The sequence below is a fragment of the Cervus canadensis genome, chromosome 1 (genome assembly GCF_019320065.1).
Source record: "Cervus canadensis isolate Bull #8, Minnesota chromosome 1, ASM1932006v1, whole genome shotgun sequence".
Lineage (NCBI taxonomy): Eukaryota > Metazoa > Chordata > Mammalia > Artiodactyla > Cervidae > Cervus > Cervus canadensis.
In genome coordinates this window covers 7,013,336-7,032,723 of record NC_057386.1, presented here as the reverse complement: position 1 = coordinate 7,032,723, position 19,388 = coordinate 7,013,336, and the positions used below count along the sequence as shown (strand labels likewise).

Genomic DNA, 19,388 nt, shown 5'->3' with positions numbered 1-19,388 from the left:
GCGCCCAATGCGGGCAGCCTCCCTCCCCGAGCCTGCAGGTGGCCGAGCCCTGGGCCCCGAGATGAGCCTGCAGGTCGTCGAGCCCTGGGCCAGTCCTGCTTCACTTCACCCTCCGCTTCCCCTTCCCATCGGCCTGTCACTAGAGTGCGCTTCCCTAACAGGAAACCGGAGGGAGGGAGCCCTGTACCTGTAGGCCCTCAGTTAATGCTCTGACGCTTGCTCCCGGCCACCTGTGGCCCTTGTAAAGCCAACGGGAGAAGCTGGGGGAGGAAGCCATTTAGCCCGGCTTTATAGGAACAAGAAGGGCCAGAGGCCCCGAGGTTAATTAAGCTTAATTGTTAACCTGTTTTCTGGAGAACCATAAAACTCTGGCTACACAGAAAGGGAAACTTCACAAGCCTCTGTCTCCAGAACCAGGGGGAAGTGGGAATGCAAAGGCGGTCCACCGGTGCTCACAGATCAGAACCCAGATCGGAGAGGGGGAAGGCTCAGAGGAACTCCCGCGGGGGTCAGCACCCCTGCACAGACTCTTCCTTCCGACTTCAGGGAAGGCTGTCCAGGGGCTCTGGGCTGAGGCTGCTCCCACCATCCCACCCCATACCGGGACCCACGTGGGAGCTGGGTCCACCCCCACGGCTGCTGGGGCCTCTGCAGCCGCAGGCTTCCGCCCCACCTCCCTGTCTCATCTCTGGCTCTCCCAGGTCCAGCGCCTCTGGGCTCTGATGGGGTGCGCTGGTTTTCCCATGGGCCCAAGTGAAGGCTCATCAGGAGAAGAAACCTGCTCCCAATAAAGAAACCAGCTCAAGGCCCCCAAACCGCCCGCCCACCACAGAACGCATTCCCCAGTCCAAGGGGAACTATTTCTGGCTCATCCTTGGGGAAGAGGGTGGGATCACATGGGCTCCAGCTTCCGGCTTCCAAGAGCACAACCTCCCACTGACCACAGGACGCCAGGGCCTGTCCTTGGAAACACAGGGGCTCAGGCCCACCCCGGAAATGGCTTCCCATTTGAGGGGAGCCAGAGAAGGCCCCACTCCTCCAAGGACCAGCAGGCAGTCGGGAAACTCCCAGGTGCCTGCTTGACCCGAGGCCCTGCAGCAGGTTTGGGGAACAAACATGGGAAAGTCCCGCAGGCTCCTGGGAGTGAGGACAGACTGCGCGCCGGGCTGCAGCGACCTCCTGGACAAACAGCTGAGCTGGTGGCCAGGCATTCCAGCCGTGGGGGAGGGTGCACCAGCTCATCAGCCGGCCGCCCCGGGCTCCTGGGGGTGCCACTCCCCCTCCCCTGGCTCTGGTCACCGGGTCAGAAGTCAGAGGAAGCCAGGAGGGCTGCCCCGGAGGAGGAGAGGGGCCCGCAGACTCCAGGGCAAGGCTGCCCTGGACTCTGCCCGGGAGACCCTCGTAGCGCCTGGGGTCAAGCGGGCACAGGGCCATCTGTACCGAGGACCCACACGGGCCCAAGGGTAACCCTGCACAGTCCTGGGGAAGATGTGCAGGTGCGGGTGGGGGGCACCCCCACCTGGGGAGGGAGGATGGGCGCTCCATCCACGCGGCTACCCCTCGGGGCCCCTGCTGCCGACCAGGAACTGAAACACAACTCTGTGAGTTAGAGCAAGGTGCACGCGAACCTCATCCTGGGTGTTCACTCGCCTTCCAGAGCCTCCTTGGGAGGTGAGTGGAATATCCCCACTTGGCAGACAAGGAAATGAAGACCACAGAGGCTGGGCAACTCGTCAGATCACTGAGAAGGGACGGACAGAATGCAGATTGCCCCCAGGAGTGGCGGATTCCCAACTCTTGGGGCTCTGGGAGGCAGCCAGGGAGGCATACGACAGGACAGAGGATGCCTGGTTACAGCCCCGGGTTCAAAGGCACAGATGCACGCAGACACACTCCCACATGCCTTCAACTCGGGGCCAAGCAAGCAGCGGCGTGGCCGCCGGCAAGCTGTGGCTGGGCAGGGCTTGGGTGGCCTTGCCTGCCCCTGCCACTCACTCCACCGCGGGCTGGGACTCCAGCGGCCTGGTGGGACGGAGTCGGGACCACGGTGGGGTAGACACTGCATCTGCTCCTCATTCCAACCCACTCTTCAGAGTAGCTCCCAATACAGAAACACTGCCCAAGACGGGGCCTAAAAAGAGCCATCCCGTCTCAAAGGAGGACAGGTCTGGGGCGAGCTGGCTTTGCTCCAGGCAAGCCTCGGCTCCACTCACCCCAGACAAGCAGGTTCTCTGCAGAGAAACTTCAGGAACCTGGGCCTGCCTGAAGCTTCTGGGGGTGGAACAGATGCTATCGACTCAACCCAGTCCTAAGCAGGGGAAAAAAACGTCAGGGAAAAAGCCCAGGGCTGGGGACGCAGGGCCAAGGCTCCAGCACCGCAGCAGGGTGGCCCTCAGGGCAGTTCCTAGAGGCCCAGGGAGCTGGTCTGCAGTGGGCGCAGCGCCTAACTCCAGGGCCTGGCACGGAGCAAACCCCGTCCTTGGACTGCGCGTACAAGATCCTCTGACAGCCAGACGAGCTCCTCTAGTTCGCCAAGCTTACACCCTGGCAGGGGGGTGTGGTGACTCACAGGTACACGAAATCAGTTGGCAGGCTGGTTTCAGGTAGAGATCAGAGCCTCCAGGAAAACAGGGGAAGACGCTTTGATGGAGGGACCAGGGTGGTCAGAAAGACCCGGTCAACCTTCCTGGGTCTGGGTCTCTGCATCTGCCGTTCCTTCTGCCTGGGACGCTTTTCCTCCAGATGCTCTCACGCCTCCCACCCTCACCTCTTCCCCCGTGGAGCTCACAGAATGAATGAATGGAGGTGACAATACCTCCACTCCATCCTGGATGGCGGGAAGCAGTCAGCCTTGGGAGGATTCGGGGCAGGGCGTGTCTGGCGGCCAGAACACGCTTGCTGTGCGCCTGGGCGGGGCGGGGGGGGGGGGCAAAGGCAACAGGAGGGATGCCGTAGGTCGGAAGGGGGTCCTGGTGGGCCACAGCGAAGAGTTTCGGTTTGTCCCCACTGGGGACCCCCTGACAGTCCTGGGCAGGGGGCTGATGGGGTCTGCCCTCTCCTTCCCCACTGTGTCCCCCTCTGCTTGGCCCTCTGACCATCTGCTAGGCCCCCCGCACGAGTCCCATTCACTTTGGTTTCCATGCTTTTGTCTTCACGATTCTCTATGAAATAACCTTCTTGCCCCTCTGGCAGCATATTAAAAAATCATCTGCCGTATAGCACAGGGAACTCTGCTCAATGGGGCAGCCTGGATGGGAGGGGAGTTTGGGGGAGAATGGATACATGTATCGGTACCAAGTCCCTTTGCTATTCACCTGAAACTATCACGACATTGTCAATTAGCTATACCCCCATACAAAATAAAAACTTTTTTTGTTTTTTAATCACCTTCCAAAAGCATCTGAACCCATCCTGACCACGCTCACCGTGCTCCCTCAGCGCTGGACCGCACCTTAGGCTAAAATGACGTCTAAAACCACCGTGGATACGGGCACCCATTGAGCTTCATGGATGCCCTCCCCCACCTTGTCATGCTGATCATTAAGCTACTAGGAAAAATCAGAGGCCACCTAAGCGGCCAACAACAGGGGACGGGTGAAGGGCGCTCAGCCCCATGACGGGAGGCAGACGGTCACGAAAAGGGCAGGAGATGATGGCTGTGGAAACATATGTCCAATGCATCTGGGAGTCGGGAAGAATCTATTAAAAATATTTACATAAGTTGACAACACACTGGAGGGGTTATGGGATTACCAGTGATGTTTTTCCTCCTTTCTGATTATCTGCCTCCCAGGAAGGGAGATAAGAAGATCACATGGAGGGGGGCCCAGGCAGCGGCCAGGTGTGAGGAGGACCCTGTGCTCACAGTCGGCCCTCAGTCCTGTTGGGGGGCGATCGCTCCTGCCGCCCTCCCTGCCTCCGCCACTATGGACCCTGAATTGAGAGCTGAGGCAGGCAGCAGACAGGTGGGTGGAACCAGCTGTGTGACCTCAGGCTTCGGGGGCCCAGGCCTGGGGTGTTACTACTTTGCAGGCCGCGATCAAGGGTGGGGGCGGCCGTGAGCTTCAACAGGAAGGCCTGGGAGGGGACTGGCATGCTCTCAGGCGCCACACACATCAATGCCGCTCCTACCACAAGGGAGGTGGGAGAGGAGGTAGGGGCCCCTCCAAGCTAAGGAGCCCCCCGCCACGTCTGATGCCAAGAAGAAAGTCACTCAGTCGTGTCCGACTCTTTGCAACCCATGGACTGTAGCCTGCCAGGCTCCTCTGTCCATGGAACTCTCCAGGGAAGGATACTCAGGAGTAGGTTGCCATGCCCTTCTCCAGGGGATCTTCCCGACCCAGGGATCGAACCCAGGTCTCCTGCCTTGCAGGCAGATTCTTTACCAACTCACTGGGGAAGGAGGAGCTCTGAGGGTCCTGGTTTCCTGTGCTGGGGGAGCCACCTGGCTAGAGCATGACCCCTGGTGGGGGGTTGGGGGCGGCTTCCTGAGAAGAAACACCTTCTCCATCCCCTGAACTTTCTGTAGACTGCCCAACAGAACTTTCTGAAGGCTCCCAAGAGGAGCCTGGTGGGCTACAGCCCATGGGCTGCAAAGAGTCGGACACGACTGAGTGACTTTTTTCTTGGCATCAGACGTGGTGGGGGCTCCTTAGCTTGGAGGGGCCTTGACTTCTTCTTCCACATCCCTCGTGGTAGAAGCAGCACTGATGTGTATGGCACTCAGCCTCCGATCCTGCCCACCACACCCTCTGTCTGTCACCAGACCTACCTGTGGGTCACCCTCCCTGCTCTGCCCAGCTCTCTGGTCCCTCGGGGGTGGGCGCTTAGGGTCTGCCGGCCACGAGGCTTGCCGACCTGGGGCTCATTTGTACTTGCTCTGCCCCGCAGGTCTGTGACTCCTTCGTGGAGCTGGCCTGAAAGGTCCCCACAGGCTGCTGGCCTGGCAATCCCTTCCCTTTCACTGCTCCAATCGTCCAACACTACTTCTGGCTAAAATTGGTCTCTCCTCACCCTGATGCCCACCCTGGGGAAAAAAAAATAGGAGAGCTGCCTACTTGGCCAGATTGTTGTTTAGTCGCTAAGTGGTGTCACTTTTGCGACCCCAGGGACCATGGCCCACCAGGCTCCTCTGTCCATGGAATTCTCCAGGCAAGAATACTGGAGTGAGTTACATTTCCTTCTCCAGGGGATCATCCCAACCCAGGGATTGAACGTGCCTCTCCTGCATTGGCAGGTGGGTGTTTTTTGTTTTTTTTTTTTAACCACTAGCCACCTGGGAAGCCCGCCTACTTGGCCACAGGCTAGTATAATCACACCTGGTCTTCCCTTCCCACCGCTGCTCAGACCCTCATGGGTAGGGGATGCACACAGACCTGCTGGAGGCAGAGAAGAAACACGCACGGGGGCGGGCTTGTCTCGGCTCCCCGCCCTAAGCAGCAGTTCTGACTGTGTCACAGGGAGGAAAAAGGGGTTGGTCCTCAGAACAGACGGCTCGTCCCATGCTGGCACGGTTTGGGGCACCTGGGCTCATTTATCCCCAGGAAACAAAGGCTTGACCAAGCCGTGCCAGCCTGTCCTGGAGGTGTGTGATGGGCCAGCCCTCCCAGAAGGTCCCTTCATGGCCTGGGCTGCTGGGAGAGGCTACATCTGGAAGCAGCGCTCTGGACACCTGGGGCCCACGGGAGAGAAGGCTCCTGGAGCCACGGGAGCATGTGTCCCTTGTTCACAATCGCTGGGAGCACGCCCGGTGTGGGGCACAGCCCCGGCTCAAGCCAGCTCCCCACAGCCTGCTGCTGCTGAAACCGCCCTCCCTTCCCCGACATCCTGTGTGAGGCCCGTGTGGCTTTGGCCTCCATCTGCCGGGTGTGAGCACGCCCCTGCACCTCCCACCCCGGGGGAATGGTAAGGCAGGGCTCTAAGCGCCCGGGGCAGCTGCTGACCCCTCTGGCATCTGCCCGTGCCAACTCAGATGCCCACGGCTGCTCTGCTGGCGCCTGGGTTGTCCTGGGAAACCCAATCCCCCAGAGGCACCAGGCAGCCCCTGGCCAGCAGCTTAGCAACCAAACCTTGGCTGAAAGGGCACCTCTGTGGAGGTGGGACTACAGAGAGGAGGCGGGAACCACAGAACTGTTGTCGCTGCTGTTGTTAGGTAATAAAAGCGACTGAGAGGGAAGTGCGGCCAGATGCTGCTTGAAGCACTCGACAAGCATCATCTCATGTAATTCTCCCAACTACTTATGAAACAGCTAATTCTGAGTGCTAGCAAGCCTGAGACGAGCCCAAGTCCCAACCTGAACTCCAACCAGACTGCAGAGCGTTTGCTCAGTTCAAACCTCCCTCCCAGGACAAAGGGGCTCCCCAAGAGCCCTCGCCCTCCCTGGCTGGGTCCAGGTCAGTTGCCAACCCCTCACACCCCACTGTCCATCCCACGGAGCCACAGGCCAGTCCTCCCACCACCCCCAGAGTCCTCCTGCAGGGTGCAGGGGTGGGAAGTCAGAACGCCTGCATCTCTCCACATCCCCGTTCTGGGGGACTCAGCCCTCACCTGCAGTGTAACCCCAGCCTCCCTCCAGGGAAGTGACAGACTGGGATTGTCCAAATACGGGGAAGAGCAAAGCCATTCTGGGGAGAAGACAGATGACGACTGACTTGCCTGGGGTGGGGGTGGGTAAGCTGCCTGGTTCATCCCATCAAGCTCCATAACATGACCTCCGACTTGCCTAAAACTTGAGAGGCCGACCCACGGAGCTTTCAGGATATGTCAGCCCCAGGATGGAGGGATCAGACCATGCCTGACCTTCCATGGTCGTATCTCCAGTGCTTAGAGCCCTGACACATGAGAGGCACCGAATTTTATTTAAAGAACTCCCTCTGGAGAAGGAAATGGCAACCCACTCCAGTATTCTTGCCTGGAAAATCCCATAGACAGAGGAGCCTGGTGGGCTACAGTCCACGGGATCGGACACAACTGAGTGACTTCACTTCACTATGTTCCTATGATCACTTCTAAGACTTAAACTCAGATTTCTTCATAATAAAACCCTTCTGAATAAAAAAAAAAAAAAAAAAGAACTCCCTCACTTCCTGTAGGGCTTCCCCGGTAGCTCACCGGTAAAGAATCTACCTGCAACGCAGGAGATGCGGGTTCCATCCCTGGGTCAGGAATGTTCCCCTGGAGGAGCGCATGGCAACCCACTCCAGTATTCTTGCCTGGAGAATCCCCTTGGACAGAGGAGCCTGGCGGGTCCCAGAGAGTCAGACACGACTGACTGAGCAAGGCAAGGCACCTTCAGAAAGCCTGTAACCCTTTTGACAAAGCCCATCCTGACACCTTTTTAAAGTTGCAACCTGCCTCCCTCCCAAGGGGTCTCAATCCCCCACCTCAGTTCTTACTCTATAGAGTATAGAACTTACTCTATAGCTCATATTGCCTTTTAGCAGATTATCTATTACCTACACTTATTCCTGGCCACTCAAGATTCCCATCCTTTAGAACAGGAGTCCTGTGACAGCCGAGATCTTTGCTAGGTGCAAGGATTACGCCTGGTGTCTAAAGCACACTGCACATACAGAGACACTAACAAATACCTGTTGAATAAATGAACAGCTGGGACTGAATGGGGATCAAGTAGGCAAACGTGTTCTCCTGGTAGGAGCCACTGATCCTAAAGAGCAGGGGCTGGGGCCCCAGGGGAGCTCCCTGTTCTCAAGTCTCCGGCCAAGGCCAGGGCCATGTGCATATTACACCTGACATGGGGCTGGGGAGACCCTTATGGACCCTGTCTTAGCCCCAGGTTTCAGGACACCTGGCTCCTTGGTAAGGAGATCAAACAATAACATTATTTACTAGAATCAAACAGTCCTGCGCCTGGATGTCCCTCTCATCAAACCCTGGGAATACTGAGTCAGGTGTCTCGAGAAAAGTCTCCGGTCTCTGCTGGATTCCTGAAGGGTAGAGTCAGGTGCCTAGCCGCTTCCCTGTCCCCACGCCCAGAGGAGCCTCTCCTAGCTCAAGAATTCACTGTGGCTCCTGGGGAGGGGAAGGAGTGGGGCGACTCCTCTGAGGACCAGTTTCCTCTGAGAGGCAGGGCGGGGGGAGAAGGCCACCCCCAAGGGAGGTGGACAAAGCCCCACGGGGACAGCCCACAGTGGGGGAGGCTCTCCTGGGGACCCTGGGGAGCTGAGGCTGGAGAAGGGCAAACAGTACCCGGAGGCCCCAGGGGGACCCCATCTTCTGTCCCACACCCCACTTCTCCCTGCAAAGGACTCCAGGGCCGGGGAAAACAACGGTGCCAAAGAGACCCGCCGAGTCTCAACCCAGGAGGAGCCCTGATAGTGCTATCGCCTGAGTGAGATAAGAAGGCCTCTCCGGGCTGAGTACTCAGGATAAGTGGGTCCAGGCCGCCAGTGCCGCTCAAAGCAGTCAACCCAGGGGCGGAGGCCATGGGCCTCCCGGGCCTTCGCCCGGCCCCTGATTTGGGTGTCTCAAAAGTTGCGGCTGACATGTCTGGGAGGACCCTTCTGCGGACGCCACATTGCCCCTGACTCCCACCAGGGCTGCTCAGTGTCTCCAGCGGGGTAGACGGGTAGACAGCGGGGCGCAGGCTGATGGCAGAGGATCCACCCTTCCCAGCTCTGTGCACCACCTTCTCTATGGAAGGGAGGGTCCTGGGGCCAGGAAGTCCTGGCAGGAGACACCTCTTCCCTGAATGAGGTTGAGGGGAGGCACGACAGAGTTCATAGAAAAATCTCCTTCATGGCAACAGAGCAGCCCAGGAACGCACTCCCCCTACCACTGACCCCGCCACCCACCCACCAGGGTGCAGAATGTGTAACAGTCAAGCCTTCCCCCGAGCACAAAGCAGAAGAGATTAGATTGTACACACACACACACTCCCCCCAGGAAAGGCTGCCCCAGCTGGGGTCTGGCCATCAGGCCTCACTTTTGGCTTTTCCAAACAGCAGCAGAAATACCGAGGGCCACTGGAACCGAAGTGAGTTAGGAGAGGCCTCTGTCCTCTACCTCAGCCCTCCAAGAAGCAACAGCCTCATTCTCAAAGTTCTGATTCTCCAGAGGTTTTCAGAAATCGGGATTTCTGGACAGAGACGCCAACTGCCCTCACAACCCGTCAGGCCTCAGAAGGCCCCAGCATCTGCCCTAAGGCTTGCTGCAAGTGACCGCATGACTTTTATGCTTCGTGGGGATGCTTAAGCAGCTCACCCTCACCTGGCGCCGGCCAGGACCAGGTGTTTATGATATTTTTCATCCTCTCGTCAACATCTGTAAAAACAAGGCTCACTGAGGTTTGGCATGGTTAAGTAACAGAGTCAAGGTCATGTAGTAAAAACTCAGCATGGTACAATTCAAAACTATCCCTGAGTCTGGAAAGACACTAAAAATCTTACTGAGGGCTTCCTGGTTGTTCAGTGGTAAAGAATCCACCTGAAGGAGACACAGGTTCAATTCCTGGTCTGAGAAGATCCCACATGATGCATGGCAACTAAGCCCATTTGCCGCAACTATTGAGCGTGCGCTCTTGACCTCAGGAGCCGCAATTACTGAGCCCATGTACTGCAACTATTGAAGCCCGTGCACCCTAGAGCCCGTGCTCCGCAACAAAAAGTCACTGCGATGAGAAGTCTGCACACCGCAGCTAGAGTAGCCTCCACTCGCCACAACTGGAAAAAAGCCCATGCAGCAGAGAAGACCTAGCACAACCAAAAAAAAAAAAAAAAGCCAAAGGAAAAAAAAACAAGCACTACACCTGAGGCAAGACTATGAAGCAAGAGGAAAGTTTTTTCCCCTCTTATTTTCCTCTTTCTAAAATGCTTCATTTGCCCCAGGGAGCTCCTATTACCTTTAAAATTTTTGAACCTATTACGGGTTATCTGGGATTAAGGCACTTTTTAAATGCTACTAAGGAGTAAGTTGGGCTTCCCTTGTGGCTCAGCGATAAAGAATCCACCAGCCAATGCAGGACACATGGGTTCGATCCCAGGGTCTGGAAGATCCCCTGGAGAAGGAAATGGTAACCCACTCCTGTATTCTTGCCTGGGAAATCCCATGGACAGAGGAATCTGGCGGGTTACAGTCCATGGGGTGGGGAAGGAATCCGACAGGACTTAGCGACTAAACAATAACAAAGGACTAAGTTACTAAATTAATAAAATTATATTAATCTGCTGCTAAAGGGGATGCTTTAGGAAGATTAGGGATGCAGGATGACCTAGACCTTGGAAACAACTGCCCAGGGGCTCCCACTGAGACTGGCCCCATCTAACTTTAGAGAAGGGCAGCAGGCACTCAGAGCTTGGTATGAGTCCTCACTGAGCACTGTGGCAGATGGTTGAAGAAAACCAAATCCGAATGCCCTGTGCATAACGTAAAGAAGCTGGCCCATCTCTTCCAGGACCATTCCCATGCTTCAGCTCACAAAGACCCAGATGCTCTTCCTCAGAAGCCACTTCTGCCCTTGGCTCCCCGCTGAGCTGGGCCAGGGCTCTTCACTACTGCTGCTCTGCGCCTCCCACCTGGGGTTTCCTGTCTCCATGACACACAACCCCTCCTTCTTCCCCTCTCTGCTCTGAATCCCCTACCCAGATTGAAAAGACCCTGAGTTGTAAACTCTGGGAAGGGTCCCTAGAGCCGAGGTTAAGACGCCCTGCATCTGGCACAAGGATCCCCAAGGGACGGGCGCTGAGTCTACGCCCCGCCCACCTCACCCAAAGCTCACCTGTCTCAGGTGAGAGCCTCAGGGGGCCACTACCACAGCTCTCCTGGTAACCGTCAGTTCTCCCCGCAGCCCAAACTCAGGGTGCCTGCGAACCGTCCAGCCCCGAGAAAATCAGGAGCAAACTGCACTTTCTTTGGCACAACAGAATTTCTCACTTCTCGCCAAGCCCCAGCGTCCCACAGCGCAACCCCACCCGCGTGGCCGTGGAAAAGAGCCTGGGTTTCCATCACGTCCCCCAAAGGGAGCCAAAGCTGCCTGAGGCGGAGAAAGGCCCCAAGACCCAAGTCCCTCCCGCGGGCTTCCTGCGTCCGGGGATTAGGAGGCACAAAGGGCCGGCAGGGAGAGGGCCCAGATGGCAGGGGTAGGGGCTAAGCCGCCGACGTAACGCGCTCCGGCCCCCGCGGGCGCGCGTCGCCGGCCTCTCCGGCCAGGCGCCCTACACGTGGGGCCCAGGCCCCGGGGGCTCTGTCTCCGCCCGCAGTGACCCTCGCACCCAGCCGGGCCGAGCACCTGTTCCGCGGCTCTACCAAGCCAACACGATTGTGCAAGCCCGAAACTTAAATTCTGTGATCGCGGGGGGATCCGGCACGGAAAAGTTCCCAGCCGCACTTTCTACAGGTGTCTGTCTCCCAGACAAGCGGAGCGACGGGATCCCGGGAGAGGCGAGCGGACTCGCGCGCAGCCCTCTCCGCCCGGGGAAGCCAGGGGTCCCGGCCCTCCCTTGCCTCCCCGCTCCGGCTGGCGGGCGCCCCGAGGGGGCGGCCTCGGCCAGGTGGGCCCCGGCCCGCACCTCACCTGGAACCCCAGGCCGGCCCCCGCCCGAGGCCTCCGAGTCCTCCTTCGGCACCAGCCGCCGGCTCCGCTCGCTCCGCCGCGGGCCCGCGGGCTGCTGGGCGGCAGTCTCCTTCCTGCTCACCTCCGGCGCGGCGAGCAGGGGGCGGGGCCGCCGCTATTTACATAAAGGGCGAGCCGGCCGGGAGCGCCAGGCCCCAGCGGCCCCGCCCCCCGGGCCTGGCCCCGCCCCCGGCCGTCCACGGCCGTCGAGGCGGAGGCGCCGCGCCGGCGCCCTCGGGTGGGCGGGGCTGCGCTCGGGCCAATCCGCGGCTCCGTCCCGCTCGGGGGCGGGGCCCCGGCCCGTGTGAATATGCATGAGGCACTGCCGGCCCGCCCCCAGCCTCACCTGCGCGCACCTTGGACCGCAGGACTGCCGCGCCGCGCCCAGTGTCCCGCCGCCTCCTGGAGGAGGAAATAGTTCCCGGAACTCGCGCCTGCCCTGGGCCACCTCCCAGGCCCGGCAGCAGAAGGGAGCGGTCCCTCCCACGACCCGGCCCCGGGCTGCCCCGGAGGGAGGGGCAAAGCCCTGACTGCTCTTCCTGAAAGCGCCCAACCCCAGCAGGGAGGAGGACCGGCGGACACAGGGCCAAGTTTCGGGACCGAGAGCTAGGTGCTTTGGGAACAGGGGCGTCGCCGAAGCACCTCCTCTCCGGGCGGGCCCCAAGCCTGAGCCCTCCTCCAAGTTGCCGACAGCGGCAGCAGCAGCAGCAGCAACCGGAGTTTTTAGCACAACGAGGGAGGGGAATTGGAACGACGAGAGGGGAGAGGAACAGGGGGCGGGAACGGGGGCGGGAACGGGGGCGGAGGCCAGGCCCGAGGCCTGGGCGTGGATGGCACGCTCCACCGCACAGTTTGAAACGACTAGCGTTCGAGCCACGCCGACGTGGCGCCTCTCCGCCACCCCTCTACCCGGAGCCGGCTGCGTTCTGGGAAGAAACGGTGGAGTGCCAACCTCCCACCTCGGACTACCCTTCTGAAAGCCAAACTAGAGGTTAGTGACTTCCCGGAAAAAGGCTTGGGGTCGCACTTCTGCCCTCCAGTGGGCTGCTTCTAGCTCTTGCACCAGAGAAAGCAGCGCTGTGGGTGGGGAGGGCCTGGGGGCCAATTCCACGGACGAAGGATGGTGGGGTAGGGAGGACTCGTCCAGTAAATCCAGCCACAGCAGTAAAAGGATATATATATATATTTTTTTAATGGCTTTGGCTTTATCGCATGAAGCAGGCACCCTCTCATTTAAAGGCACAGAGTCTTCTCTTCTGCCCCACCTCGCTGGCCTCTTGGAATCTAGTCCTGAATTCCAAGGGGATTACTGCAAGGCAGCAGTCTCAGACCTGGGGCTTGGAAGCGCTGCAGTGGCCAGGTAGCGGGGCAAGGCTTTGCTCTCCTGTGAGCATCAGACACCCAAGGCCAAGGCCCAGACTAGCCTCTGAAGCTACAGGTCAGAGTCTGGGTGTAGGAGGCAACTGCGATGGTCCCTGAGAGTGGACAGTCCAGGTCCCCCAGGGCAGACCCCAGCTGGGTGGTCAGTGTTCCAGATCCCTGGGCAGCGTGAAGTCCCTGAAGCTGTAGAAGGAGATGTCTCCATGATCCACTAGGGCAAAAATCAGAGGGACATCCCCGCTCTGGTAGGACAACCGCTTGAGGGTGCAGAGGTCTGGGACTGGCTCATCAGATCTGCAAGAATCAAGGTTAGACTAAGACCTGGACAGAGCCCACCCATAAGCTTTGAGAAGCCAGCCCTCCTAAACTCCCAGGGAAGGCCAATGTATGACAGGAGTTGGGGGGACAAGAAGTCTGGCCCCGAGCTCTCATGTCTGCAAACCGCACGGTTCTGATTCTCCAAGTAACACCCAGAGCCCTGGTTGGGTAAGGAGACTGGGAATAGTGAGGGTCTTGCCTCTCTTTTAGCCCGGAAACCTCTCGTTCACATCCTTTTGCTGGCTGAGCCTGGAACTGAAGTGGCCCAAGAGAGAAGCTACTCAAAAAGGACAGGAGTGAGCTGAGGATGAGGAAGCTTGGGTTCCCGTAGCACTAACTGGCTGTGTGACCTCTCTCTGGACTGCTCGTTCTTCTCAGGGACTAAAGACTAGCGGGGGAGGGGGGGCGTGGAGGGGACGTCCATGTGATTTACAAGAGGACTCCCAGCCGCGATCACTGGTCTCGTACCCGCTAATGCACAGCCGGACATAGGGCTTGCCAGGGTTATTCTTTCGGAAGGTGGCCACGGCGTCAGCCTGGTAGACATCAAAGCTGATCTCCAAGCCCCCGGGCTTCTCCAGCAGCCTGAGGACAGAGTGAGAAACCTTAGGAGACAGGGGCACTCCTCTCCCACCTTTTCTTTCCATACCACCTTTTTCCTCCCCCAGTTTCAGGGAGCAGCCTCCTCCAGGCGGTGACCCTATCTCAGAACCAGTGGGATAAATCATCAGTCTACTTGGCTCCTACTCCGCGGACACACATGAGTATTATTACCAGGGTAGGGGCCCCTGAAATGATCCCCCAGCTCATGCCCCACCTCAGGAGTCAAATCCCAGCTGCCAACTCCTGCTGGCACCCCAAGTACTATAGACGTGGGCACTACCTGGAGACTCACCGGGCACCTCCATCAGCAAGGTGTGTCGTCTGCATCACAGAGATCTGCTGAAGGACTGTGGCTACAAGGATGGCGAAAACAAGGCACTGGTGAAGAGAGTCAACCATCCAGACCCCCTGACATCTCTGAACCTGCCATCTTGCTGCCAGATTTAGCAGATTTTTTTAAGTATAGGTATGTCTCATGCATGGAGAAGGAAATAGCAACCCACTCCAGTATTCTTGCCTGGACAGAGGAGTCTGGCGAGCTCGTCATGGGGTCACAAAGAGTTGGACACAACCGGGCAACCAACACACACGTCTCATGCAATATTTGAAACATACTTATACTAAAAAAAGTTGTTTATCTGAAATTCAAATTTAACTGCTCTGGCAACCCCACTCTAGTTCCTTAAGGATTGTAGTCCTGAATTCATTAGCACTGTTCTTGTCTTATTCTCTACTTTTAACAAGTGGGGTATATAGGAGACCTTCCTTTTATTTGGCCAACATATCACCCCCTTGCTCCCCTCTAACAGAGGTGGGAGAGCAGGGGGCTACAGCCATCCACATGCATCTCGATGATTTTAAGGATGCGGTTGTAGTTTACATTCCTCCTCACCTCTTCTCGGGACCAGGCTGTTTCTAAACCTTCCCACGAGCCTCTTCGCTGCTTCCCGGAGCGGATGATCCCTGTGGGTTCCACTCCACCCACCGCTCTCTCCTCCCCCATCTTTCTTAAGCCTCCATCAGCTGTAGTCAACGCATGCCGCTTTTAAAGGCCTGTGATTCCGCGGCTGCCCGTGGCCTATGGCAGGGTGCCGGTACCTGGGGAGTCGGCCCGACCGGGGCTCAGCAGGGGGGTGACGGGCTGGCCCCACAGGTGTGGGGGGCGGCTCTGGGCCTTCTGCAGGTGCCGCCGCCGCAGCAGCTGCTTGTACTCCTGCCAGCCGGCGCAGCGCTGCACCGCGGGGTCGGCGTTCACATCCTCTCGGAAGTGCTGGGCCTCTGCCTGTCGCTCCCGTTCCCGCCGAGAGAGCTTCTCCTTCCGCTGGTTGAGCCTCTGGCACCAGGACTCGGCGTCCGTCTCCCGTCCAGCCACGTTGGCTGGGAGCAGCTCGGGGGCGGGGGCGAGCAGGAGGGTGTGGCGGCTGTCCGCAGCCATGTTGGGGAAGGAGATCTGCTCAAAGTTCCAGCGGGGCTTACGAGCCCCCATGACCCCGTCCTCTATTTTGCCATTCTCTGGGCTGCATTGCGGTCCCTCCCTGCCCAGAGCAGGGCAGGGCTCCAGGGACCCCAGAAGCTGAAGGGGGCCCACGGGGCTCTTTATGGGGCGTGACTCCTGGGGTTCCTCCTCTGGGCAGCAGCTGTTCTGGTTCTGGGGAGGTGGGCTGCAGGTTGCCGGGCTCTCGGGTGTCCCATCCATCCCCTGCAGGGTGTTCTGCAGGGCCTTGGGCTTCTTATTAATGGACCTGAGGGACGAGGGGAGGAAACGCAGCCCATCTGCTCCTGACTGCTGAGGTCCACGTGACCCCCACAGGCCCTACTGTCTCCCTGAGCCCCCACTGGGAGCCGCCCCAGCCCAGCTCTTAAGCCCAGCCAGTCTCCAAGGTCCCGAACACCAGCACTCCCACAGAACTCCCCCTGCGGGGTGGCCACGCGGCGCATTACTGAGAGCTGGAGCTCCTCCTCTTCCTCTTGCCCTCCAGGCACTGGGCACCGCCGGCTAAGTTCAGCTGCCGCTCGTAAGGGGACAGGACGGAGCTGTGGGTGAGAATGGGGTGGGGAGCGGGCAACTGATCCACCTCCTCAGTCTGCTGCTCCCTTTGGAATGTGTGAGGGACTGGCCCAGAGTAAGTCAGTGGGCCAGGGCTAGAACCTTAACCAAGGGCTGGAGCCCCAGGCAGACCCCACACAGAGTAACGGGGGCAGACGCAGGGGCCTCCCTGTGCATCTCTGTCCAGGTCTCTGGGTCTCATCAGTGGCACCTTTGAACAGTTTCCCTGACATCTGGGCTCCTACAGAGCCACCAATAAATAATTAACACTGGTGAGAAAAGTCAGGAGGACTGGAAAACTTGGAAAATAAGGAAAAATGAAAATAAAACCCATGGATACCACTGTAACATTTTGTTTCCTACAAACACACATATTGACTGTCTTTCTCCATCAAAAATGACACTGTGCTAACATACTGCTGTTTGGTCCTTTTTTATACTCAACAATACATCATGGCCCTTTATTATAGCATTCATCCCCGCCATGATTTTTCTTTTTTTTTAAGGCTGTGAAGCTGTACTGTCCATTACAGTAGCCCTAGATACAAGGGGCTGTTTAAGTTAAATTTAAATCTATTAAAATTAAAAACTCCACAAGCCACATATACTGGACAACACAGACATAGAATATTTTTGTCACTACAGAAAGTTCTATCAGATAGTGCTGCTCTAAGGGATAAACTCTAATCCGTGTGACCATGTTTTCCCTGTTTGGCTTACAGGAGGTTTCCAAGATCACTGATTTTGCAAAGTGATGGTGTTCTGTGTAAGCACCCCTAAATACAAGTCCTGGGGGGTGGTGCTTTTGTCCTCTGCTATTCCTCAGCAGCCAGCACAGGGCCCGCGCCAGTAAAGGGTCAGCGTGTGCTTGGTCGCTGGGGACTAGGATAAATTCGAGGGAAATAAGACAGGGATTTACCTTGGTTGAAATCGTCGAACCACATAGCCAAGTCTCTTCAGGTGGCTGAAGACCTCAAAAAAAGAAACCAGAAGTCAGACGTCCACTTCTGAAAACAAACTGTTCTCCAGACAGAAGCCATTCACCACACCCCCAGACGCCAAACCCTGGTACCGGCAGGACCATACTCTCTAATAGACACCCTCCCCACACTGAGGTCTCAAGTCCCTGAGTTCCTGTCTCTCACTTGCCTTACTCTGGGCACAAATAACAGCAGTTTCTTGATTTAAACGCAAATCTCAAAAAGCTCATAGCTGATGGACCAGGAAGAAAACTATAAGCTGGAATATTTTGATACCAAAGCTGTCACGAGTGAAGCTCCTGACTACAACACAGACAAGACAGCAGAAGGAGATGGACATCTGGCCACCCCACAACACTTCCAAAGATGGGTGGGTTTTTGGATGAACCGCATGTTCCTCCACGTGGCCCTGCATCCATATATGAGCAATGTACGCAGTTATGCCCCAGCTTGCTTGATCTCTTAGTAGCATTCAACATAGCCAAGCACGTCTTCCTGAAAAGACCTTCTTGTGGTCTCTGTGATGCCACCTCTCCAGGTTTTCTGCATTGCTGGACACTCCTCATTTCCCTTATCTTCCCCCTGACCTCCTCATGTTAGTGCCCCAGATTTCAGACACAGGCCTCTACTCTAGCCACACCTCCCTACAGCCCAGTGGAGTCTGAAATATCCATGCCATCAAGATCTCCACATTTATGTCTCTGGCCTTGAGTCCCTCCTCCTCTGTGTTTTTCCTAGCACTCAACTGTGAAGTCAGCCATCCATTTGCTTTCTTACCTATATATTACCCAAGTGCCACCACTAGGATATAAGCCTTTGCCAGTCTTGTAGCCTCAACACGTGGCTCTGTGTCCAGCACCTTGTTGTTGTTTAGTCACTAAGTTGTGTCTGACTCTTTTGTGGCCCCATGGACTGTAGCCCGCCAGGCTCCTTCTGTCCATAGGATTTCCGAGGCAAGAATACTGGAGTGGGTTGCAGTTTCCTTCTCCAGGGGACCTTCCTGGTCGAACCGGAGTCTCCTGCATTGGCAGGTGGCTCATTCCCACTGAGCCACCAGGGAAGCTCTTGTAGGTACTTATAAAGGGTGGCAGGTACCTGGTACTGCAGGAAAGTCACTGTATCCTCAGTCAGCAGCAGCTGGTAGGCCTCTTGGATAGACAGTGGCAGGTCTTGGTGGAAGAGCTGGATGGAGCCCTGAAAGTGCAGCCCACAGCTCGGCTTCTGAAGCCTCCCTGCGGTGGCACCGCCAAGGGAGCAACTTCCCCACTCTGCTATCTGCGTGCTACACCACCCCACCCCCCCATCACGGCAAGAATCAGGCCAGCCAGGAAGGGGAAGGGGGAGAGGGAGGCAGCATCACTAATAGACTGGAAAGCCTGCTCCCTCTCCTGCTCTAGAAACCAGGTTACAAGCCCCCTGAATAGTCGGTTGTAGATACTTTTTCCCCCAGTGGAAACGTCCTTCCGGTTCCTTGGTCACAATCCCCTCTCCACTCTCCCAGGGCCCCCACTCACACATTCCAGCAGATACAAGGCCTCTTCTGGGTGAAGCCGCTGCCGGCCCTGCTCTGAAAAGCCCATGGTCTGCCAAAATTTACCCTGCGGGGGACCCAGAGCAGATGTCACGAAGGAGCCCGGGAAGGCAGAGGAGGCGGGTCCCCGGTCTCTGAGCCCCGCCGCTCACCGCAGGAGACTTCAACTCCACGAAGCCTTCTTCTGGTCTCCACTCGGCGGCCACCAAACTGCCCCTGGCGAGGAGCGGGGAGACGGGTCCGTCTCAAGCCCACCCGAAGAGATTTACGGGATCCAGCCGCCCAGCCCGCCCCGGCTCCGCCCCCGCCCCGGCCCGCCCCCCTCACAGGCGCTCCACGCGCTCCTCGGCCAGCAGCTGCCAGAGCTCCTGGCGGCACAAGCGCAGCCTCTCGGCCTGGGCCTCCGAGCCGTCGGGGAGGAAGTCCTTGGGGCCATGCGAGCGCTGGGGCAGCTTCTGGGACCGGGAACGTGCGGCGAAGAGCTCCGGGGCACTGGGGGCGAAAGGGCCGCGGCGTTAGCGCCGCGCAGTCGGGGCCACTCGGCCCAGGCTGAGGATCCCCGGCCCAGGTGCCCCGGGCCCTCTCCCGCGCCCACCCCGCGGCCACGGCGCCCGCCCCCAACCCCTAGGCCCGGCCACGCCGCACCTGAGCACGCGCCCGGCCGGAACCTCCACGGAGGCCGACTCGGGCTCGGGATCCATCGGGTGGGGCTGGCCTACGCTGCGCGCGCACCGCCTTGCCCCGCCCACCGCCGGTAGTCCGCGCGGCCCTAGCGCGCGCGGGTCCCACAGCCGCTCCCCGGGGCTCCGGTCCACCCACCTGCTTCCCACCTTCCTGGGTGTCCTGGGTCCTAGCGCCCGCCGACAAATCTGAGTCGCGATTACTAGGGGGCGGAGAGCTTGCTAGTTTCTGGATTTGTAGGAGCTCCCCCTCTCCTATCCCCCGCCCGCCTCTGGGGC

At 58.3% G+C, this 19,388-nt stretch overlaps 2 protein-coding genes and 1 long non-coding RNA gene across 7 annotated transcripts in view; 1 reads left to right on the top strand and 2 right to left on the bottom strand.

Annotated features, from left to right (window-relative positions):
- The window catches only part of LLGL2 (LLGL scribble cell polarity complex component 2), a 35,128-nt gene extending 23,072 nt beyond the window's left edge, over nucleotides 1–12,056 (bottom strand). The window contains exon 1 of one of the 3 annotated variants that reach the window (XM_043460819.1): nucleotides 11,917–12,056. The gene's annotated coding sequence lies outside the window, so the exon portion shown is untranslated. Of the gene's footprint in view, nucleotides 1–343; nucleotides 366–11,531; nucleotides 11,696–11,916 lie in introns of those variants that run through there. The other 2 variants (XM_043460810.1, XM_043460828.1) reach the window with 2 other exon arrangements.
- Nucleotides 952–5,155, top strand: LOC122436782. The gene is made up of 3 exons (XR_006268121.1): nucleotides 952–1,071; nucleotides 3,794–3,965; nucleotides 5,109–5,155. It is a non-coding gene; the product is annotated as an uncharacterized LOC122436782 (long non-coding RNA).
- A 679-nt stretch (nucleotides 12,057–12,735) lies between the features above and the next one.
- On the bottom strand, nucleotides 12,736–19,381 carry TSEN54 (tRNA splicing endonuclease subunit 54). Of its 3 annotated transcripts, none has more exons than XM_043460864.1 (11): nucleotides 19,249–19,381; nucleotides 18,757–18,921; nucleotides 18,582–18,645; nucleotides 18,413–18,496; nucleotides 17,994–18,092; nucleotides 16,838–16,890; nucleotides 15,813–15,905; nucleotides 14,970–15,613; nucleotides 14,164–14,224; nucleotides 13,737–13,853; nucleotides 12,736–13,244 (listed from the first exon to the last, which is right to left on the bottom strand). In XM_043460864.1, the coding sequence occupies exons 4-11, from the start codon at nucleotides 18,476–18,478 to the stop codon at nucleotides 13,094–13,096; spliced, it is 1,284 nt and encodes a 427-aa protein (XP_043316799.1). In that variant the 5' UTR covers nucleotides 18,479–18,496; nucleotides 18,582–18,645; nucleotides 18,757–18,921; nucleotides 19,249–19,381; the 3' UTR covers nucleotides 12,736–13,093. The 3 variants fall into 3 exon arrangements, with proteins under 3 accessions (XP_043316799.1, XP_043316783.1, XP_043316793.1); XM_043460848.1 differs by lacking the exon at nucleotides 19,249–19,381 and adding an exon at nucleotides 19,075–19,177; XM_043460858.1 differs by lacking the exons at nucleotides 12,736–13,244; nucleotides 19,249–19,381 and adding an exon at nucleotides 19,075–19,177 and having other exon boundaries at nucleotides 13,727–13,853; nucleotides 14,152–14,224.
- Between the last annotated feature and the right edge of the window lie 7 nt (nucleotides 19,382–19,388).

Excerpts from the sequence above, each read along its gene's own strand:
- TSEN54 (XM_043460848.1), bottom strand. The coding sequence starts at position 19,130 with ATGGATCCCGAGCCCGAGTCGGCCTCCGTGGAGGTTCCGGCCGGGCGC. Across the intron at positions 18,922-19,074 it reads CCGGCCGGGCGCGTGCTCAG|TGCCCCGGAGCTCTTCGCCG; the intron begins GTGCGGCGTGGC and ends TTTCGCCCCCAG. Across the intron at positions 15,614-15,812 it reads AGGAGGAGCTCCAGCTCTCA|GTCCATTAATAAGAAGCCCA; the intron begins GTAATGCGCCGC and ends CTCGTCCCTCAG.